This window comes from Suncus etruscus, chromosome 9 (assembly GCF_024139225.1).
Source record: "Suncus etruscus isolate mSunEtr1 chromosome 9, mSunEtr1.pri.cur, whole genome shotgun sequence".
NCBI classification, from domain to species: domain Eukaryota; kingdom Metazoa; phylum Chordata; class Mammalia; order Eulipotyphla; family Soricidae; genus Suncus; species Suncus etruscus.
Window position 1 is genome coordinate 57,073,213 of NC_064856.1, and position 23,433 is coordinate 57,096,645.

General features: G+C 40.9%; 1 protein-coding gene across 3 annotated transcripts in view; it reads left to right on the plus strand.

Moving 5' to 3' along the window:
• Window positions 1–23,433, plus strand: part of PPFIBP2 (PPFIA binding protein 2) — a 168,629-nt gene that overhangs the window by 92,083 nt on the left and 53,113 nt on the right. For all 3 annotated transcript variants that reach the window (XM_049780997.1, XM_049781000.1, XM_049780999.1), the window contains 2 exons: window positions 8,743–8,835; window positions 14,422–14,535. In XM_049780997.1, the coding sequence (XP_049636954.1) occupies window positions 8,743–8,835; window positions 14,422–14,535 (207 nt within the window). The remainder of the gene's footprint in view (window positions 1–8,742; window positions 8,836–14,421; window positions 14,536–23,433) is intronic.

Genomic DNA, 23,433 nt, shown 5'->3' on the forward strand with positions numbered 1-23,433 from the left:
TAGATTAGAAAGACAGGAAAGTTCATTAGACTATTATAAGAAATCTGTATTTATCAGTCTCTCCTATTCTCTTCCCTTTGCAAGGGGGAATTTGATTAGACTAAACTTTTCCACAATAAATAGTGATGTTTCTTTTTTGAGCTTTAAATATGCTCTGGCAGTTTCTTCCCTAATCAAATTGCACTAACTCCAAGATATGGAAGCATGTTCTATTTCTTGTAACTAGTCTTCTAGTATTTGCTTGTATCTAGTCTTCTGAGTTTGGTGACCCTACCAGGAATCAACTCCTATTCATTGATCCATGGAAATTATTCTGTCTAGATTAGGCTAGTTTCTGTATAACCCCCATTTAAAAAATATTATTTGAATCTTTTTTATTTCTTTTTCCCTTTGTGATTGTTCCTGTTACAATGTCGAGGACTCCCACATTTGGTTCTAATGTTTATATTCAGAGAAATTAAAAAAAATTTTGACATGTATAAGACAAAGGAATGGAAAAAACCGATCATTTTAAGAATTATTGATATAATCTAACCTTTGGTGCTTTGACAGCCAACTTTTACTGTGCCTATGCAAAATAACAAACACTTTTATAAGTTCTGATCTGGGGATCTCACTTCTGGTGGAGAACAGTAGACTGAAACATTTGTAGTCTTACTCATTTTTTTTTTTTTTATTTTGAACAGAAAGGGTGAAAATGTAAGCTGACACCCAGCTATTAAACCAAAATGAAGGCACTCCCCCAATTTCCTCTTTCCTTTTACCTAGCCCGTTTATATGTAAAACTCCACCTGAATCTTATTCCACCCTCCCCACCCAGATGAATTTTGAATACTAAGAATAAAGAAAAGTCAGTCAGTCTGGCTTTAGAGTTGAGCTACCACAAGGGGAAAAGCTACTGACTTCATGATGCTCTCCTGACTGGCTTGGTTTCTTGGTTGGTTTTTTTTTTTTTTTTTTTTTTTTTGGTTTTTCGGTCACACCCAGCAGTGCTCAGGGGTTACTCCTGGCTCTATGCTCAGAAATCGCTCCTGGCAAGCTCAGGTGTCCATATGGGATGCCGAGATTTGAACCAATGACCTTGTGCGACTGGCTTGGTTTCTTAATTCTTTGCTACTATCTTTCTTCAAACCCATCCACCTGGGGTTAGAAATATGGTGCATGGGTTGATTTCAGAACGTGTGATTTATTTTATAGTTGTGGTGCTGGGTGGGAGGTGGAGATTTTTGAAATCACATAATGGAGAGCACTAGGTATCCACAAGGCTCCATTGGGTCTCATTTGATGGGGTGGGGGATGTGATGGAGGTGTAATTCATAGAGCCTCATGCTTGCAAGGCAGGTGTTTGTTTCATCTCTGAGGCCTCAAAGTGCCTCCCCCCCCTTTTTTTTGGTTTTTGGGTCACACCGGGCAGGGTGTAACTCAGGGGTTACTCCTGGCTCTAAGCTCAGAAATAGCCCCTCAGGGCTGGAGAGATAGCATGGATATCACATTTGCCTTTCATGCAGAAGGTCATTGGTTCGAATCCCTGTATCCCTTATGGTCCCCTGAGCCTACCAGGAGTGATTTCCGAGCTTAGAGCCAGGAATAACCCTTGCTGGATGTGATCCAAAAACAAAACAAAACAAAACAAAATACCACAACCCAGAAATCGCCCCTGGCAGGCACAGGGATTCGAACCTTCTGCATGAAAGGGAAACACCTTACATCCATGCTATCTCTCCGGCCTCTAAAGTGGCTCTTTTTGTAGAAATTGTGTAATAATGGCATTTTGCTGGTCAGGCCCAGTATTCCATGATACACACAGTCCTCTTTATTTTCCCACTGTTCTTCTAAACTACTAAAGGTGATAAACTCTCATGATCAACTCTATGACTTTTATTCCCCAACATCCTGATAGCTGCTGTTTTATTCTCAAATCCCTTTTATGGAAGAGAACTCAGAAAATAGCCCCATCATAGGCTATTTATTGCTGGAGCTGTGACACAGGCCTGCTCTGACCCTGAATGAATAGCAATTTGGGTGCCCTAGATGTAGACTTATTGCCTCTCAAGAATGAATGAAGAATGAGAGAGAATGTTCTCTCTCTGTACTTGAAGATAGGACTTGAAAAAACCTATGATATAGTTCTTTGGAGCTTCTTTATATTTACCTCCAATAGTTCTGGCTTTAGAGTTGGATTGTGCACCAAGACTTTGTCCAGGTTTTCAGCAGGCAAAACTTTGGTATGGACAAAGGTTGTTTAGCTACAATAATCTTGGCTAAAGCTTTTAAATGATTTAAAATATACAGATAAGAACTTCCTGTCATGACTCAGTTCTGTGATTTAAGTGAGGGAGTAATTTCACTGAAGCATTCTCCAACCAAGACGCAAGTGGACATAGGCATGCCAAGTGTAGCTACCATCTCTATAACTAGCTCAGATCTTCTGGTGCTTCCTAATATCTTTAGGTAACTAATATGAACTCTGGAGTCAGAGACAATTCTATCTGTGGAAAGTTTGAATGAGAGGTTTATTTTTACCTTTCACATTTAGAGAAATAGCCACCAAACCAAGAGAAAATTGATGAAGCATATATATATGCATAATATATGTAATACAATAAATACATATGCCTCGCCTTAGTACTGTAATAGTTCACTGAATACATCTAACCTAGAGGCTAAGATCAATGATTAAAAATGACATACCTCTTATTTATATATATCAGGTGATTGCTTGAGGGTTGTTCCTGGTGTTGTTCAGGGAATCATGGAGATTGAATTTAACCTTGTCCTTAGCCCACTGAGCATTCAGTCACTATCTCTTTCTCTCTCTCTCCTTCCTTTCCTCTCTCCTTTTCTCAGTCCTTCCCTCCTTCTCTCCCTCTTCACCCATCCCGAGATAAACAACTATAGCCAAGTAGAATTCTTTAAATTCATTTGACATCCCAGAGTGGGAGAAAGAAAAATTTAGCATGGACCATTCTTTTGAGTTCAGTTTGACTTTTTTCCTTTAGTTTTCTTCAGATTTGATGGTCTCTGGTTGGCCTCATGCATAGAGTGCTGGGTAACTAACCTTTACATACCTCAGATGAAATATAAACTTTCAGAGACTTCTAAAACCTGGAATCACTCAGAGACGCAGGTGCATGATCTCAGGGTTAATCCAAGCTTTTTGCACTTGGATACCAGTTTCAAACAGCAACTCTGGTGTTAAAAAAGTAGGTGCAACCTCTGACAAAGCAAACTCTTTTCAAAGTAGGGCAAGATAGAGCTGTGTTTCAAGATTCTTTTAAAAATTTTGGCATAATTAGCATGCCACTTTTTTATAACCACGTGTTTTTTTAAGCACTAGCAATATATGCATTTCATAATCTAGTCAAGGAATGACATTAGGAAGTGATTATACTGTTGTCTCATCAATCACTGAAATAAGTATACATACATAACATATGTATGTAATACACAATAGATGTAATTATCACATAATATGGGTATTATCTAGTCATACTATATTATATTATTAAATAATAATATATAAAACTTAATATATGCATAATATGTTCACCCAGCCTAAATTTTCCCTTTTGTTTGATGAATATTGACATTCAAAAAGATAATTCTAAAGTTAACTCTTGGCTTTGTTCTTAGATGCTTTCTAGGTTTTTCCTCTGACCCAACTCCTACTAGACTACAATTCTCTTCTGATTTGTTTTGTTTATGGGTCATGGGTGTGGTGCTCTGTGCTGTTCCCAAAGGATCTTGGGATGGAACCTGAGGCTCCTCATGCAAAGAATTCCTTTGAGGTTTTGAAACATTTCAATAGCTCCTGGTCAGTACCTAACCTATCAGTTTTAAGACAGTTTTAAGAAGATGTGGCTCCTATATAGATTATGGAAACATTTAGTCCTGTTGATGCTGTAGCCATTTATCCAAGACATTACCTTCATTGCACTGCATTTTAATAACTTCAAATTCTCGCTAGAGCACAGCTATGATTCTGGCAGATTGCATGAGAGGAGATGATGCTCTGTCAGGCTACAATGAATGGTGCTTTGAGGGAAGGGAGGGACCTTCCTGTCAAGAGCTTCAGTTTCCTGTAGTGTGTGTTGAGAGAGAATGTGACCCTCAAATCAGTTTGGGATGAGGATTCTAAATCCCACAATTCTAGACTCTCAGTGTTTCAAAATATTAAAAAGGTATTTTCATGGGCTGGAGAGATAGCACAGCAGTATAGCGTTTGCCTTGCAAGTGGCCGATCCAGGACCAACGGTGGGGCATCCCATATGGTCCTCGTGCCTACCAGGAGCGATTCCTGAGCACAGAGCCAGGAGTAACCCCTGAATGCTGCTGGATGTGAACCCCCCCCCCCAAAAAAAAAAGGTATTTTCATTATGTAAGAAATAAGTATTTGTGTATGATACACAAAATTGTGGTTGAAGGAAAAAAGTCTGTGTTGGACAAATTTCCCACCCCTGGATTTTTGCCACCCATTTTCCCCTAGGAGAGAGCTCTATTAAGGGTTGCTCTATGAACTACCATCCACTTGAGCTCATAAGTTTCAGATCCATACTGACCCCTGTGGAGTTGTATGGTGTTTATACCCTTTGTGGATATTTGTTGCTGTGAGGCTGGGTGAGGGTGGGGGATCACACACACCCTTTCGGTGTGGTGCTTGTGGGGAATCACACAAGCCTGCCAAAGGACACACTCAAAGTTGTTGCATTCTGACTGTAGAGCCTACTGGAGGCTAAACACTTTATGAGAGAGTTCTCCTGACCTGTGTGCTCCCACATTTTTCATAGCTGGGGCTCTCACCCTTCATCAGGGTGCAGTTTTTTCTAGCTAAAGTGGAATTTATAGATTGCACACTGTTGTAGCTCCAGTGGCCCTAATAGCAGAGCTCTGGGCACTGTGCCCAGCAAATGTGGGCAGCACCAGAGATCAAGCTCAAGGCCTCACACTTTTTCTCTGTGTCATCCTCCAGGCTTTTGGGGGTGTGTAATATTGTTTCCTTGAATTTTTGGGGGTTGTTTTGTTCCTTTTTTACTCTTCTATATATCTTATTTTTCCATGATTGTTCATAGACATCTGCAGCCAATTTTAAAATGCTGCACATTGTCTATGTTTGAATGTTTATTTAACCATTTCTGTGAATGAACATTTGGTTTATGTGATGTTTTAATTACTTCTTAGACTAAATTTACATACATCTAAATTTTAAAAAGCAAAATTGGTACCCAGATCTCTCATCTACACTGTAACAACAGAAAACACTGCACAGTCACTTGGGAAAATTGTCTATTTGCGTCCTATTCATATTTTCTGTGCCTCAGTGCCTTTAACTATGAACATAAAATAACATGAGGAATAGTTCCATCTCATAGACCTCTCTGGGAAAGAGGGAATGAGCTGGTGTATACAAAGTCCTTTCTATAGTGCTGATGTATATCAGGGCTAATTAATTGCATGATGTGTATATGAAACTCTGCCTGGGCCATGCTGAATTGGTCATCATGGAATTGTTTTGGTCATTGTCTCAGATTACCCTTTAACTCTTGATTTATGGGAGAGACATTTCTGCGGAAAGCATTAAGTTCTAACTAGGCTCTGCTTCTTGAATCTATCAAATGCTATTTATCTATTACACAGGGTCTTTGTGAAAACAAAAGAAATTTACCATTCCTTGGAAAAAGTTATGCTTCTAGCTTTTCTTCTAGCCTTTTAGTTTCTTTTCCCTTTTTGATCTGTCTTGTAATTCATCATCCTTTTCTTTTTCCACTGACTGCTAAGCAGTACAAACTTTTTTTTTAACTCAACTTTTAGCATGTTTTATAGACTCTGGTATGCACTTTGTGTATTAAACTGAATTGAAGGTATCAACTTGCTTTTTGTTTAATTTTTTTTCTCCTCCCACATAGTGGTCAGAGGACCTGGAGTATGTCCTCATGATTCTCCGACAACTTAGTGAGCATTTCAATGCTAAGGACCCTAGGATGTTGAAGTGCTGCCTGGGTTCTGTGGTACCAAGGACCACTTGGGCTGCCTGGGGAAGTAGGTGGAGTCTCCAGGGTTATACCCAGTGGTGTTCAGGGGATCACGCATTATCAGAGGTCAAACTGGGGTCAAGGGCATGCAAGACACAGACCATAACCCATCACTGTCTCCCCAACCTTTTGCTTACTTTCTTTTTCTTTTTGTTTTTGGGCCACACCCGGTGATGCTCAGGGGTTACTCTTGGCTATGCGCTCAGAAATTGCTCCTGGCTTGGGGGACCACATGGGATGCCAGGGGATCGAACCACGATTCTTCCTGGATCAGCCATGTGCAAGGCAAACACCCTACCACTGTGCTATTGCTCTGGCCCCATTTAGCTTACTTTCTTAGTCAACTTTTAAAATAATTGGTTTGTTCTTCAAGCCAATGTTCTTCCTTGATTGTCTTGCTTGTCTATCTCTGCTTATTGTTTGCTTATTTTTTTCTTTTTCTTTTTATCACAACTAATCACAACTAATCATTTATTATATTTTTTAAGAAGGGAAGTGCTTATTTTTTTCAAACTCCTGTTCTCTCTTGAATATCTATTCCTTTCCTTCTCTCCCCCACTCCTTTACATTTTTCTAAGTAAGTTTTATTTAATGAAAACTATTTTGCTTCACTTAAAAAATCTCTTGATAGAAATGTCTGGCCTGTGTAGCTTGTTATAGTTTTGTGGAAGTTTGCTTGCCTTTATCTCCTTCTTTTCAGCTCCTACTGGAGCTGTGGTGGCCAGCAGTGCCAGAGCGTTTGAGAAGAGCCTGACTTGGTTGCTTGGCTCTTTTCTAGCCCCTCAAGTATCCTAAACATCACCATCACCCATCACTTGACTTCTTATCTAAAGAAGCCTTTGAAGTATTATTAAGAATCATCTTCCTTGGGGATGGAGTTAGGATACAGTAGCTGGGGTGCTTGTTTTGCACATGGCTGACCTATATTTGATCCCTGGCATTCCATTGGCATCCTTGAGCCTTTCAGGAGTGATCCCTTAATCAAGGGTCAGGAGGCAACCTTGAGCACTGCTGAGAATGGTCCAAAGACACCCAATCCTCCAATCATTTTCTCTCTTTTCTTGCTGGGTTCTTAAAAATATTCTAGTCATGGGGCCGGAGAGATATTATGGAAGTAAGGCATTTGCCTTTCATGCAGAAGGTCATGGTCCAAATCCCGGCATCCCATATGGTCCCCCAAGACTGCCAGGAGCGATTTCTGAGCATAGAGCCAGGAATAACCCCTTAGCGCTGCTGGGTGTGACCCAAAAAAGCAAAACAAAAAATAAATTCTAGTCATATCATTGGAGATTGGTCAGAGATTTTGACTGAAAACTGTGTTTATTATGATTCATGTAGTAAAGATAAACTGCCTTCATCAGACAGAAGCTCTTTGTGCTGGTCAAGGACCTTTGTCTGAGGTTTGAAAGAGTTTCCATAACAAAGAACAAGGCACAGGCTAGATTTTTATTCAAGGCAGTGGTGTGATAGCAGGTACAGCATCTTGCTTTGCCTGTGCCAGACACAGCTGCCCTAAAATATGGCTCCAGGCTCACCCTTCCACCCCACCTTCAACAAATGGCTTCTTTCACATAGGAAACCAAGGCCTGGTTGCAGAATGACAGGTGCTTATTTTTTGTCCCAGGACCCAGCCTGGCTTTGCCATTGCTCTTAGGAGACAGTACAGGATGGAGGGGGAGGAGGTACCCTTTGTTAAGAAACGAAGGTTCATTTTGAAGGTTGGAATGTGTGCAAACAAACTCAGGAGAAGGGCATCACTTCCAGCTAATGTTCCTAGGTATCTTTCTGCAGGCTTGAATTTTGTTGGAGAAAGTGTTTTTTTGAGCATCCTCAGCATGGGAGAAGGGAGTGCCAGTGGCATTGGGCCAGATCAATGCCATTAGAAGCTACCTCCCTCCTTTCTGTCACTACCAAGCCAGACACACCCAAGAGAGGTCCCCAGCACAGCTTTGTTCCTAGCTCAGGGAAGTTTCAGAGATAGCCACCTTGTTCCTTCTGCGGGCAGTCTCTCTTTCCTCATAGTTTCTGGCTATTTTCCACTTCCTGATTTTTCCAAGGCTTGGTTCTTGGAGATCCCTCTGGCTGACTTTTGGGTTCTCCTCTAGATGTTTCATCTTAGGTAGGTTCTCTCAGCTCTTGAAATGCAGAAAAACTTGCCCAGCCTGTCTGTTTAGCCCTTATAGAGGGCTAAGGAGGACCACATATGAAAGGGCCTGGTGATTAGATGAAGGGCCTCTCTGGGGCTTCCTGTGATGTGAGTATGGAGCCCACTGACTCCTTGATTTTGGCTCAGTCTGGGTTCAGGAGAATCTTGATAGTCTGAGACCTGTACGCGACATGTGTTCATATGGTCCTTGGTGAGTGGTGTCGGCAATCTGATCCCCTCAATCAAGACCCTTATTACAGTTGTGCCTCCTACTAAACCAGGCGCAGCAGGTCTAGTCACGCTGCACTATGTCTGGAGCCTCACTGAGGTCTTCTTGGCCAAGGGTGAGGTCACTCAGTGAGTGGTTTTGCCAACTTTCAAGGCACACCTAACAATGGCATCTGGTCTGGTCCTCCTTGTAGTAGTTTTGAAATCCTGCGGTTTCCTGTTTTAGTAGGTGGTTTTTGCACATATAATCAGTGAAACTGTCCTCACAAATTGTATGCTTGGAAATTGATAAGATGTTCTCCCAAACTTTTAAAATGTATTTTCTCCCTTTTCTTTCAGTCCCAGGTAAATCACCACAGTGCTGCAAGCAATGAAACCTACCAGGAGCGCTTGGCACGTCTAGAAGGAGATAAGGAGTCTCTCATATTACAGGTGGGTACTTTTGGATAGGAACCAGCTTATCCTGTTGCCTTTAACTCTGTAGCTGCCCTATGTGAGAGGAAAGAGCAAGGAGTTTTCTGTGGGTTTCCTAGTCCCAAACTATTTCAAATAAACTCTTTCCTGAAACAAAGTAAAAGTAACTGGGTATGTAGTTTAATTCTGACCTTGGGTTTCAGGAACTGCAGATACATTTATTTATCTTTCACATGAACCCCCGCACCTGCCCCATTCATTGGAAGCTTTGTAAGCACAGACTAATTAATGGGGCCCTGTCCTCCAGGATCATGGGAGTCTTGCAAGGAAGATAAGATGTGGCCTCAAGTCACTAGTGAAACAGAGCTATAAGTGATAAGGGCCTGAAGGTGAATGGGAACAAATGGGATCAAATTGAAAACACCTTGGCTGAATCGAGACTAATGCCTTGAGTCCAAATCCCCTGGAACTGTTAACATGAGCTGGCAAACTTCTGGTGACTCTCTTGCTTTGAAGAGAAAGCTTTCAGGCCCGGAGAGATAGCACAATGGCATTTGCCTTGCAAGCAGCCGATCCAGGACTAAAGGTGTTTGGTTCGAATCCTGGTGTCCCATATGGTCTCCCGTGCCTGCCAGGAGCTATTTCTGAGCAGACAGCCAGGAGTAACCCCTGAGCACCGCCGGGTGTGGCCCAAAAACAAACAAAAAAAAAAAAAAAAAAAGAGAAAGCTTTCAGAATGTTTTCACCTCTGCAAACTTCTGTTCCTTGGTTCAAGGTAGAGATGAGGATTTTTATGGGAGGTCTTACCAGTGAGGAAGTAAAGAGTCCTTGCTCTCAAATGCCTAAAGTAAGCATCAAGCACTAATATAAAGTAAACACCTCAGGGGACAATTTGAAGACCATGAAAATTATATTCCTACAAAGTGTAAAGAGTGGAAACAAAGACTGGATTAGAGAGAGAGAGAGGAGAGAGAGAGGGAGGAGAGAGAGGAGAGAGAGGAAAGAGAGGGAAGAGAGAGAGAGGAGAGAGAGAGGGAGGAGAGAGAGGAGAGAGAGGAAAGAGAGGGAAGAGAGAGAGAGGAGAGAGAGAGGGAGGAGAGAGAGGAGAGAGAGATAGAGAGAGAGAAAGAGAGAGAGAGCGCTTGTGGGATTCTGAAATTTTTCCCTGACTGAGGGATTTAACTAGCTTGGAGCTCTAGAGTTAATAGGCTCCATTGTGTGTTTTTTTCCCTTCTTTTTATCTTCTTTCTCTAATTCATTTCACTTCCATTTTATGAATGCAAGAATAATACATAATTAAAAGAGCCTATTGAATATTTTCACTTTTATTTTCTTTGGTTTTTGGGCCATAACCAATGGTGCTCAGGGCTTACTCCTGGCTACTGGCAGTTCAGGGTATCATATGGAATGTATGTAAGGCAAATACCCTAACCACGGTGCTATTTCTCTGAACCTATTTTCACTTTTTACCCTTGTCCTACACCATCTTGCCCAAATGTATGATCACACAATTTCACTTTCTACTTTTGAATTAAATCTAATTTATTGACTAGTTTATTAAAAATATTCTAATTTGGGATCAAAGATAGTACAGCAGGTAAGGTGTTTGCATCCCATATAGACCTCTGAGCCTTCTAGGAGTAATTCCTGAGTACAGAGCCAGGAACACTCCTTGAGCACAGCCAACTGTGGTGCCTCTGCCCTGCCTCCAATTCTAATTTTACTTTATTTTATTTTATTTTTTTGTTCTGGGGCCATATCCAGAAGTGCTCAGGACTTACTCCTGGCTCTGCGCCCAGAGATCAGTCTTGGCAGGCTCAGGGGATCATTTGGGATTCTGAGAATCAAACTGGGGCAGCTACGTGCAAGGCAAGTGCCCCACCCACTATATTATTGCTCTGGCCCCAATATTCTAATTATCATTCAGGACTGGTTTTTAGGGCCTAGAGATGTAGCATCTTTCAGAGATTTTATTCATATATGCATAGATAGCTAACCAATGTGTAAATTTTGCAGGTGACTACAAATACTTGTAAAAAAAAATAGGGTAAAGAATATGTAATCTTGGGGCCAGAGAGATAGCATGGAGTCAGGTATTTGCCTTGCATGCAGAAGATTGATGGTTTGAATCCCGGCATCTCATATGGTCCCTTGAGCTTGCCAGGAGCGATTTCTGAGTGTAGAGCCAGGAGTAAGCCCTGAGTACTGCCAGGTGTGACCCAAAAAAACAAAAATAAAAACAAACAAAAAGAATATGTAATCAGAGAAAACTTCCTTAATAGGAGATATCCAAAGGAATCCAGGTAAGGAGCTATATGAATTGCCTTTAAGTCACATTTCAAGTAATGTTCCTGCCTGAAATAATAGCCTGCTTTACTTAAGGATTTATCATTTAATAAAGAAGTCATATGTTATAATGTGTTCTTTGTTTTTTAGTTGTATTTTTGTTCATTTGTTTGTTTGCCACACACAGTAGTGTTCAGGGGTTACTCAAGGCTTTGTGCTCAGGAATCACTTCTGGAAGACTTGAGGTACCATATGGGATACCAAGGATTGAACCTCGGTTAGCCATGTGCAAAGCAAATGCCCTATTGGTGTACTAACACTCCTGCCCTGATGTTATTTTATTTTATTTTATTTTATTTTTTTTGGTTTTTGGGTCACACCTGGCAGTGCTCAGGGGTTATTCCTGGCTCCAGGCTCAGAAATTGCTCCTGGCAGGCACAGGGGACCATATGGGGCGCCGGGATTCGAACCGATGACCTCCTGCATGAAAGGCAAACGCCTTACCTCCATGCTATCTCTCCGGCCCCATTATTTTATTTTTTTAACTCAAAATATTAGATGTCTACAAAGTTTGGAAGCAGTGTTTGTCACTAGTCACAAGGGAGTTCTTAATGCTTTTTTTTTTTTTTTTTTTGTGGTTTTTGGGCCACACCCGGTAACGCTCAGGGGTTACTCCTGGCTATGTGCTCAGAAGTTGCTCCTGGCTTGGGGGACCATATGGGACACCGGGGGATCGAACCGCGGTCCGTCCAAGGCTAGCGCAGGCAAGGCAGGCACCTTACCTTTAGCGCCACTGCCCGGCCCCTCTTAATGTTTTCTGTGTTGTGAGTAGTTTGTGAACAGACTACAAACATTTAACAATGTTTCTCAGATGTGATCCACCTGCTCTCTGGTTAGACAGAACTTTAGCATAGAAGATTCTTTTATTCTTTTACATGGCAGCTCAAACCAACAGGGTTAATTGGAATCCATGGCCTACCATGTGTTTTTTGGGTCTATTTGAAGAAGAATAAAACATCACATATAACAAATAACAATTTAAAAACAGGACCATAGAAAAACTATGTCTTCATTAGACTATAACTTTAAGGCAAAGATTTTAATATTTTAGGAAATGGCAGGGCATTTGCTTTGTACATAAGAGACTTGGGTTTGATTCTGGGTATCCATAGATCCTCTAAGCTAGCCAAGTGTGACCTCTGAGTGCAGAGTCAGGAGTAAGCACTGAGCAATGCTGGGTATAGTCTAAAACAACAACAAATTTTTTTGCATTTCACTTTTTTTTTTTTTTTTTTGGTTTTTGGTTTTTGAGTCACACCCGGCAGTGCTCAGGGGATACTCCTGGCTTTACGCTCAGAAATCACTCCTGGCAAGCTTGGGGGACCATATGGGATGCCAGGATTCGAACCACTGCCCTTCTGCATGCAAGGCAAATGCCCTACCTCCATGCTATCTCTCCAGCCCCGCATTTGATTTTTTTTGTTGTTGTTTTTTTCGGGCCACACCCGTTTGATGCTCAGGGGTTACTCCTGGCTAAGCACTCAAAAATTGCCCCTGGCTTGGGGAACCATATGGGATTCCGGGGGAATTGAACCGCGGTCCTTCCTTGGCTAGTGCTTGCAAGGCAGACACTTTACTTCTAGCGCCACCTCGCCGGCCCCAATATTTTTATATCCTAGTCATACTTAGTCACATAGGGCTCCAAAAGATATTTTTATTAATACAGGTCATATTGTAGGGTCTTTATTCATTTTGTCTTAAGTTTTGTACACACACACACATATATGTATATATATAAATAAAGTTAATGTGTGGTTCACAAGAGGCTTCACAGTGTGTAAATCTTGAATCTTATATGTTACTGAGCTCTGAGTTGTGAGATTCTGGAGAGCCTGTATTAGTTTTCTTGGAGATCTCAGTGTATGTCTCAAGACATAGTATAAACTATATGTGTTCATCTTCATAATAAGATTAACCATGAAACGTTCTATCCATTCTAGAAACTATCTAACTCAAGAAAAAGAAACAGGCTTCCTCTGAGAAAATAGCATATTAAAAATAGGTCTTAGTAGCTGAAAAGGTTAAGATTGTTGATAGTGATGGGAAAAAGACAAACAAAAAGTCACAGCATTTTGTGTTAAAATGAGCCTTGTTGATAGAGTGCACGTTTTTAGGGATTATAATTGAAATGTTTACATACCATGCATCAGCTCCAGAAAAGTATTTTAATAATTCATTTATCACTTGGGAATTTAAAACAGGAAGCTTAAAAGAGCCATATTTATTTCAATTAGTTCTTTTATAATGAGGAGCTTTATAATTCATAGTTTATTTGCTCACATTATTACACATTATGTGCACATGAACTCTTAATTCCTTTACATACTGGAAAGTAACATCAGCTTATTTATATGAAAATGGCAATGGCAATCATTGCATGGAAAGCAAAAGGTATCTCACATTACAGTCATTGATTATTTGGGCAAAACTACGTAGTGTTTTTTTTCCCACTTGTTTTCCTTAAGGTCCTTGTTGATAAAAGAAAGAAAGAAAGAATTGGGACAGTTTGTTAATGGATGAGGCTAAGAAATCTCTTTGTACCTAGTAAGAACATTAAATGACTTGTTGCTAATAGATTTTTATAGGTTGATCATTTAAATAGACATTCCCAAGTATTCAGAAGGCAATGTTTCCCCTGTACTGTGTGTGCAATGTGGCTTGTGTGTATTAATGACTTAGACTCATGTTTTGGCCTGTGAAGCACCAAATCTCTCTGAGCCAAGTTTTGTCGGTGCTAATACATGCCCTTTACGTCCTACATTCCTTAATTGCATCAGAACACACACCTGATAGGTGAGTAGTCCTCACACCCTTATGAAAGAAGAAAGGTCATTGGCTAGTGTCTGCAGAAATTTGGATTGCTCTTCCACGTGAGGTGGCAGAGAAGCCCTGGCAAACCAGCTGAGATATGCCTTGAGGTCGGGACTACTGTGCACTCTGTAAGAGGAGAAAGGAGCAAGAGTCCAGCCTGGGGCAGCTCTCTTGACTGCTGGGTGTTTTCCTCTTGAGTCTTTCAAGAGCAGGAAACCAAAGTCCTTTAGGCAGCGGCCGAGATTCCCTGACCAGGTAAGCAAATAACAGGAGTTTCGTTCATCTGGGACACTCCCAACACCTGGCATCTACCTACCTAAAAGCAAAGCCTTATTTCTTAAGGATCATGGATGATGCACTTTCCCAGCTCATCTCTTTCATTGAGACATCTTTCTCACCTGTGCACACATCCCACTTCTCCACTTTGGCTTTTATTTTCCGAGACAGGTGAGTGTCCTCACAGATCAAGTGGAAGCCCAAGGAGAGAAGATCCGGGACCTGGAAGTGTGTCTGGAAGGACACCAGGTGAAGCTCAATGCAGCTGAAGAGATGCTTCAACAGGTAAGGGTGATGTGGCTAGCAGCCTTTAGGTTTTAGAGTGTTCCTTTATTCAAGTTCATGCGTTCAAATCTCTTTCTGGGTCCAGTGTTCAGATTTGGCTGCTTGCTTTCCCATCCCACCTGCAGGTAGAACAGGCCACTTAGTGTTTATACAGCTAGTGAAACCGGCCTGAACACTGAGAGTTGCCCAGGGGGAGGAGAGAAGGGAAGGACTGAGCTGAGAGGAATAACTCGTTGGGCTGGTTAGACAATTCCCAGGGCACCTTCTCCAGGCCTGGCTGGTAAAGGGGTGCCCTGCTGGCACTGTCACGCTCCTCTTTTCAGGTGACATGTGGGGATTTAGAATGGCAACTGGTCAGCTGGCTTGTTGCCCTTTTCCTCTCCAACTGCCTCCAAGTCTTTTTATATATTTTAATTGTAAAGAGATCAAAAACAACAACAAAAAAAAAAGCTACTTACTCAGTCAAATCAATCTGTCATGGCTGTTTTTGCCATTGCCTGTATATATACTGTACTATACAAAGCTAGAATATACACCAGAGATACAGTTGAGATTTTATGTTCATACTACCTTGGAGTTATTTTTGCTTTGTGTGTGTGTGTGTGTGTGTGTGTGTGTGTGTGTGTGTGTTTTGTCTTCTATAGATTTCTGAGTGCTTCTACTTCTTAGCACTTTTGTTCCTGTGATAAATGAAAAGCTGCAATTTGGGAACCGATGAGTTGAATTTTTGTCAAAAGCTTATTTTTTGAATTGATTGAAGTTTATCTTATGAAATCTAATACAGTATGTCAATCAATTGATTTGCTTAACTTGACACATTTTGCATTTCCAATCATTTGGAATGTGTGACATTTGTGCTTTATGTAGCTATGCAGTATGCAATTAAAAGTACTCACTAGTTATTTAAAAAGACAAAAATAAGGGGCTGGAGAGATAACACAGTGGTAGTGTGTTTGCCTTGCACACAACCAACCCAGGAGATGATGGTTTGAAACATGGCATCCCATATGGTCCCCTGACCCTGCCAGGAGCAATTCCTGAGTGCAGAGCCAGGAATAACCAATCCCTGAACACCACCGGGTATGGACACCCCCCCCCCCCAAATAAAGTACATACCTTCATTTAGATTCACACTGTTTTGGTTTTGGACCTTACTCGGCAGTGCTCAGTAGTTACTCCTGGTTCTGTGCTCAGAAATTATTCCTGGAAGTCTGGGGGACCATATGGGATGCTGGGAATGGAACCCAGACTGGCCGCTGCATGATAAATAAATATACTCTGTACTATCCTTCCAGCCCAGTGGTTTATACTGTTTCCCACAGAGCTCTAAAGTTATTTTTACTGCCATATTAGCATAAAATTCAGATGATTTCTCTACAGAATAGTAAAAAGCAAGCTTTAAAAATGATTTTTGGTCTATGAGAAAGGCTTTAGTCTCCAGGTGTTTTTAGTTTTGAATGCATATGAATTAATATTTGTATGCATGCATCTTTATAAAAACTAGTTCCAACAGCTCAGAGGTGGTTATCTTTCCAACGCTAATTAATAAATTACAGCACTCTTGGCTTCATTTGATTTTATATTTAATTTGTATATTTTTCTCTTGCTCATGCTATTTCTTGAAAATTGAAGAAGAGTTCAGTTCTTTTTTTAAATTTATTTATCTAGTTTTTAAATTGAATTCTTCCTTGTGGGACCTCATGGAAAAAAAATATATATCCTAGTGGAAAAAATAACTCAAACAGTAGTGAAGTACTTTCACAGAGTGTCAAAAATAACAGCATTGCATTTTCAAGACTCCTTAAGGTATGGTTTAGAAGCAGGGAAGGATGAAGGATGAAGTGCTCTTTAAAAATCTCAAATTAAGGGGCCAGAACAATAACACGGTGGTAGGGCATTTTCCTTGCACACAGCCTACCTGGGTTTGATCCCTGGCATCCCACATGTTCCCTTAGCCTGCCAGGAGTAATTTTTGAGTGCAAAGCCAGGAGTAACACCTGAAAACTGCTGGGTATGACCTTAAAACAAACAAAAAAATGATAAAATCCAAAACTAAGAAAATTTTGTCTAGAAGGAAGCATGTCAGAATAGTGTGGGAATAGATGTTCAGCGGTACCTTGGTGAGTGCCCACAGAACCTGTGGTCAAAGAACATCAATACTGTAAAGTTGTGCATCCAACTGCTTCCTGGCTGTTCCTTTAGGTTCACCTTGATCTCTAGCAGTATTTCTGTGCCAAAGATTCTTTTTTTTTTTGAGCCATAATCAGTGCTTACTTCTGGCTTTGCTCTCCACTCCTGGTGTGCTTTGGAGACCATATGGGGTCCTGGGATTTAACTGGGTTAGCCATGTGCAAGACAAACTTCCTACCTGATAACTATTACAGAGTCTTAGCACTAACGTGAGAGATTTGTCTTGTCTTCAAAGCATTATCCCATGGACTAAATTTTAGACTTTGAACAAAGTCTAAGCTTAATTGCCTCTTTTATCCTATTAATTATCAATCTTTCCTGCATTTCTGTGTAAGGTAGCAGACATGTGGTTTGCATGTACCATGCCTTGCCTTGCCTTGGTGTGTGTGTGTGTGTGTGTTAGGGGGTTGCCTACATCCAGTGGTATAAGGGGCTATTCCCTGTTCTTTGGGGGTTGTCTCAGGATATGCTGAAACCATGTTGTGCCAGGGATTGAGCCTGTGCTAGCTGTCTGTACGACAAGTGCTTTAACCTCAGTACTCTCTTACTCTCTAGTTCCTGTTTTGAAATCTGGTAGCTCTCTTGAGTTTAAAAATCTTCATGGTTTTAACTAAGTTATTTGTATCCCCTTAACTTTCACTATTTTTTAGCCTTTCAAAGATATATTGAAAGAAATGTGGAATGTTCTTTTCTTAGTAAATTCTGAGTTCAAGTGATAGGCTACATTTTTTTTTTGTTTGTTTTGTTTTGGGGCCATACTCATCAGAATTCAAGAGTTAATCCTGGCTCCGCACTCAGGAATCTCTCCTGGTGGGCTCAGGAGACCATATGGGATGCTGGAGATGAAACCTGGGACAGCTGCATGCAAGGCAATGCCCTATATACTGTACTATCACTCCAGCCCCAATGATAGGTTATATTTAAACTTGAATTCTTTTTCATGGGTTTCCTAGGCTTGTTGGAGTCAGAGCTTGAGATTTTGAGGTATTGAGCTTTAAAATCTAAGAGGATATTTTGTTGTGCATGCACATACTTGTCCCTGAAATCTGCTTGATCTCTTTGAAAAAGCTTTTAATGATTTCACCACAGTGCTAATGTGATGCTATCCAGAGCTTGGGTTTTTTATATATACGTATACACACACACACACCACACACCACACACACACACACACACACACACACACACCACAGAGGTATCCTCTGCATAGGGCTAGGCAGAAGCTTGCTAGGTATGACCATCAATCTTTAATGGCTGGCAGGGCTCTTGGCTTCTGGTGCTAGAAGTACAAGTGACTCATGGCCCTGAGGCAGAGAATGGAAGCAAACAATCTCCTCTTTTTCCTACCCTTGGAGACTCAAGTCCCAAGCTAAGCTAGCCTTCTACTCTATGGCTTGAGAAGCTCTAAATCTTTTACTATTAACTCTTTGGTCACTGACTGCCTAATGGCACGACTTCTCTTAGGTCTGACACTGTCAATCACTGCACATTGAATCCATTAAGTCTAAAGGAGGCAGCTGCTACTGCTCTTATAAGTCTGAGGTTGCTATATTAAGAAGTTGTATGTCTAGATTTAAGACTTATTAAGTCTATAATTTCAGAACACTGATTGACAAGTAATTCAAATGGAAAAACATTGTTTGTACAACATGCTGCATTCTTTCTAATCTCCTTTGCCCACAAACACTTATACTTTGCACTGGTCTTTTTCTTCTTCCACTGATGAAATCATACAGGAGGATATAAGGAAACCCAGACCCAGATAGTCCAAAACCTTTGTACACCTGGTCTCCAAAACCCTATTGAGAGGTCTCTGCCAATAGACAATGTCAGCCTCTATCTAAGAGCCCAAGAGGGAGGGAGTAGTTCCTCGCCTGACTCAGTCAAGCACCCTTTGTTTGACCTGGTCCCTGCTAAATGCTTTTCTCTCATCTCTTGTTTGTTTTCTGCTCAGTACTAACCTATCTGCTGTCCAGAAACTGTGAAGATCTTTGGATTGGAACAGACAGACCGCGAACAAACAGAATCAACTCAGAGGCAGGACTGCCCATGGGACACTGATAACAGACATGTTTAAAGGAAAATATATTTTTTTTGTTTGCTGCCCTATGCAGAAAGCAGGATGGGAAAGGGAGGCCTAAAATTCTCTGAGGGCTGTCCATGAAAGTGGCTATGTAGATATGATCTCAGACTCCTTAAGCATGTCTCGGTTCTCTGGAGAAATTTCCTCCGTAGGAAGACACATTTATCATGAAAACCACAAGTTAATCTTTTAGTTTGACTCAGTTTTCACTGGTCTGGGAACATCTGAGCCTGGGCATGGATTCACAGAGCCATTACTAAGTGGGTCATGGCATTTCCCAGCTGGATCTCTGAGGGCTGCATACTGAAGTTTCTATTCCTCAGGCCTAGGATAGAACCCCCAGGAAGATAGGGGTGCACTAGAAACAACTTGTTTTGGTTAGTTAGACCAGGCTGGCAATAAATAAATGTTATAGGACCAGTTTTCTATGATTGGAGATGTGTATGAAGTCTCTGGTGGCTTATGCATTTAAACTATCTGAGTTTTCTGGGGCTTACTAAATTCTTCTCTCGAAAGATTTTTGTTTGTTTGTTTGTTTGTTTTTGGGTCACACTCGGCAGTGCTCAGGGGTTACTCCTGGCTCTATGCTCAGAAATCGCTCCTGGCAGGCTCAGGGGACCATATGGAATGCTAGGGTTCAAACAACCGACCTTCTGCTTGCAAGGCAAACAGCTTATCTCCATGCTGTCTCTCCGGCCCCAACTCACAAGAGTCTTAACCTATTCCCTCATGTATGCTTCTGCTGAAGGTAATGGTACCAGTGAAAAAACATGATGCTGTTCAGGGAATAACAGGTTTTAAACAGGAGAGTATCGTAAATGAAACATTTTCTAGTTATTTGCATATACACTTGGTATCAGATGCAGAAACAAAATTTAGTGTCCTGAAAAAGTAGGTAGTACAAGACTGGGAAGATGAATGGCAAGCAGGAAAGGATGTGAATTGGCCTAGTGAGGTTGCAGCCAGCTTTGAGGAGATCTCAAAGAACACCATCTTCTTTCTTGGTTGTCTCACGTGACCCAGAGTTGTAGGAATTAGCCAATCTCAGTGTTTTGGCTGCCTTTTATGTGGGTTATGGAAAGCAACACTTAGAGGACTTTGGGGTTAATGGCTATGATTTTTTTCTGTGGCTTAAACACTTGGTGTGGGTCTGGAAAAGTCATTATACTGGTATTTTTACTTGTAGAGAAGGGGGACGATAATGTGGTCTCTATATTGCTCAGTTTTTAGAGCTAAGATAGTCATTTCAGTTTTCTTAAAACTGAGCTGTCCATGGAGTTATTTATAATATTTTTAAAGTTTGTATACTTGTAAATTGAGATCATTTTGGAAAAAAAAAGTTCTACTTTATCAATTTATCGTTGATTTACAATTTTGTGGGATTTCATATTATCTTTGTTCACATATATATGCAGGTTTCACCACCTCCATAATAAAAAAGAGAGAGAGGAATCTACTAAATATGAAGTGAAAATAAAAATCACACACACAAAAAAAAAACCATAGTAAGGTAACAGCAAATAGCCAAAGTTATCAGAACTGAACATTTTTGGTATAGAATTGAGTTTACATGGGGTGTGGGGGTTGAGAGAAGTCTAAGGGACATTGGTGAGGGAAGTGAAACTGCGGTGGAGTGTGTGGTATTGGAATGATGTACCCATGAAAAGTATAACTAATGGTATTGTTAACTGCCTATATTAACTCCCTATAAGTCAGTAAAAATGGTTCAAAAAATAATCTGAGTTATCGTCCAAATGGTCAACATAAGTCAAGACACTGAGCAGAGGACATGGAGCCTGACTGAGATCCAGGACCCATTCCTGCCCTGGAGTTCTGGAGTAAAGTAGTAAACAGTATGCCCAGGTGTGTGAAGTTAACCAAGCCATTCAGCACCCACTGATAATCTCTAAAAAGTACCTTAAAGGAGAGTGTTCTCCCAGAAAAAAATACTAACCAGAATTGTGTGTGTGTGTGTGTGTGTGTGTGTGTGTACACACTTTGGGAGGCATGTGACCCTTGGGTCATGAATGAGGAAAATAGAGATTTGGCAATCATTCTCTAAAACTTCCAGGGAGACTTAGGAGGCAGAAATAACTGCTTCTCTCAAGTTTGTCTCATTTGATGTTGGATTTTTCAGACAGACCACAGAGCAGAGGTGCTTACCCCCTCTTTATAGAAAAGGAATGAAGTTCAGAGATGTGGTTTACTTAGGAGGGACGAGTCTGGATTACAGACACCTGGCTCTACACAGTGTTGATGTGAAAGAAGTCTAGGCCTTTTGCTTCCAAGGGCAAAGAGACACATTTTTCCTTTCATGCTTTTCCATGGCCCGTTCTTTCCTTCTGGTTTCAGATTGCCAGTCTGAATCCAGCCTTCAGCGATTGTTCAGTCACTCCCTGGGTCATATTCCACATTTAAACATGGGTTAATTGCTTCAAGATGTGGTCCTTTTAGGAGAAAATGAGTTGAAAGGCAAATTCTTTTTATCAGCTTCAGTCAGAAAATGAGCTCTGGAAAAAGGAAATGATGGGTCTCTGAGATGCAGGCTTTGTTTTTCATCTCTAAGAAAGATGCATTTGTCCTTCTGGAAGAGGCTAATGGTAATGGTGAAATGAGAGAGATGGGTGATGTTTTTTTTCTTTTATCCTCACCCCCCTCAAGTTTCGTTAACCCAGTTTCATGGTCCTTCCTGTTAAGGAAAACAAAACACTGTAAACTGGTTTCATAGTCCTTTCTGGTAAGAAAAACAAACCGCTGGCCTGACCTCCCTTACTACCTTTTCCCATTCCTTGCCCTCTCTCATTTACATAGGCCACCTTGAGACAATTGCGAGAGCAAAAACCAATTGTTGTTTATGCAACCTTTGTCTTTTCACTCCTGATTCTTTCTCTCCCCATACCTTACTCCCCACACATGTTGTTTGCTGCACAATTATGACCTATTTGTCCCACCCTACAACTCTCAGCAAGGGCCAGGCCCTGCTTTGGTGCTCCAGACAAATAGAACTTAGAGTCTCAAAATGTTTTCTAAAAAGATAGGGGAAAAAAAACAGCAAATAATTTGGAGAAGAAAAAAAAGATTAGGCAATAGCAAAGGGAAGTGAGAGTTGAAAGGAATAGCTTACAATGATGAGTCTATAAACGGTGAGTTTGCTGAGGGCTTGACAAAGGTATAAGGAATGTCAGAAAGTATGGACTTTGGTTCTTGGAACCAAAACTGTTTGTCTTTCCTATATGGGAAAGGCAGAAGTCTGATCTCAGGCATGCAGATATGTTGTCAGGAAGTGATAGAACAGGAGGCAGAAGAGGCAACAGGAGAATGATTATATTTTTCTAGAACTTGCCTGTGAATGGGAAGCAGAGGGCATAAAGAGAGCAAGAGCTCACCTTACACACACACACACACACACACACACACACACACACATTTGTCTAATAAGAGCACATGGGAGTTGAAGGGACCAAAAGAAAGGTCCTTTTGAATGTCAGAAATTTGAACATGTTTAGAGTTGGAGGAACAGGAACTGATGGTGAAGGAGAGGTTAAATGGCTTTCAAATTAATGGCCCTACCCTGTGTATGTTTTTAATGGGCACTTCCCTAAAGATAATCCAGAGATGAGGGTGTACCTAGCACTATCTGTTTAGGCACCAGTCCGTATAACAAGTTAGCAAGAGAGATGGGGCTTGGACTTAATTCGAGAGAATAAATGAAGTCCAAGCTACTGTTTGTTTACTTGGGGTTTTAACATGAAGGTTCATCATGCAGTCTGAGAATGATGGGAAGAGTTTTAGAGGCAGAAAAGGTCAACACCAGGAAGGTGAGTTAGTTGACAATCCAGAAACAAATTCTGGAAGCCTTGTGTCCATTATCTATATTCTTATTTGTTTGCTTTTTGGTGATATCTGGTGATGCTCAGGGGTTACTCCTGTCTCTGTACTCAGGAATTACTCCTGGTGGTGCTTGGAGGACTATACGGAGTATCAGAGATCAAACCAAGGTTGGTTGTGTGCAAGGCAATCACCCTACTTACTATAACATTTCTCTGGCCCTATGAACTGCATTTTTAATGAACAAGGAAAAGCACAGGGCTAGAAAATGGGGTCTTCAAGATGAAAGAACCTGAGGAAATGCTATGCACTTATGTCAGACTCATCTTGAAAAGGAGTGAGTTTGCTTTGTCAGATAAGGATTTAAAATATGTGTGTATTGGGTGATTCTGTGAAACTTTAAAATAAAAATGCTGTGACTAGGACAAGATGATACTAAAAAAATGTTACTATTTCAGTAACTGTGCTGAGAGCTTATTTGAGAATAAAGAAAGAAGATGGGGCTTATGACTTGATAGATTAGAATGAATTTGGAAGCCTTGGTAAAGGAATCAGCTAGAGAGGAATATAAATTTTCTTAACAATATTGTTAACAATTAGTTACCACAAATTTGTGTGGAAAGCAATTGGCACCACAAAATGGCTTTCAACAGCAATTTTTAAGCCATAGGGAATGGGGACACAAACAGAGGACTAACATTTGGCAGGATTAGGCTTTGATAAAGTCCATGCATTTAGCTAGAGGGACAGGGATGGGTTGGATAAGGAATTGTCTCTTCAGCTATGGTGCTACAATT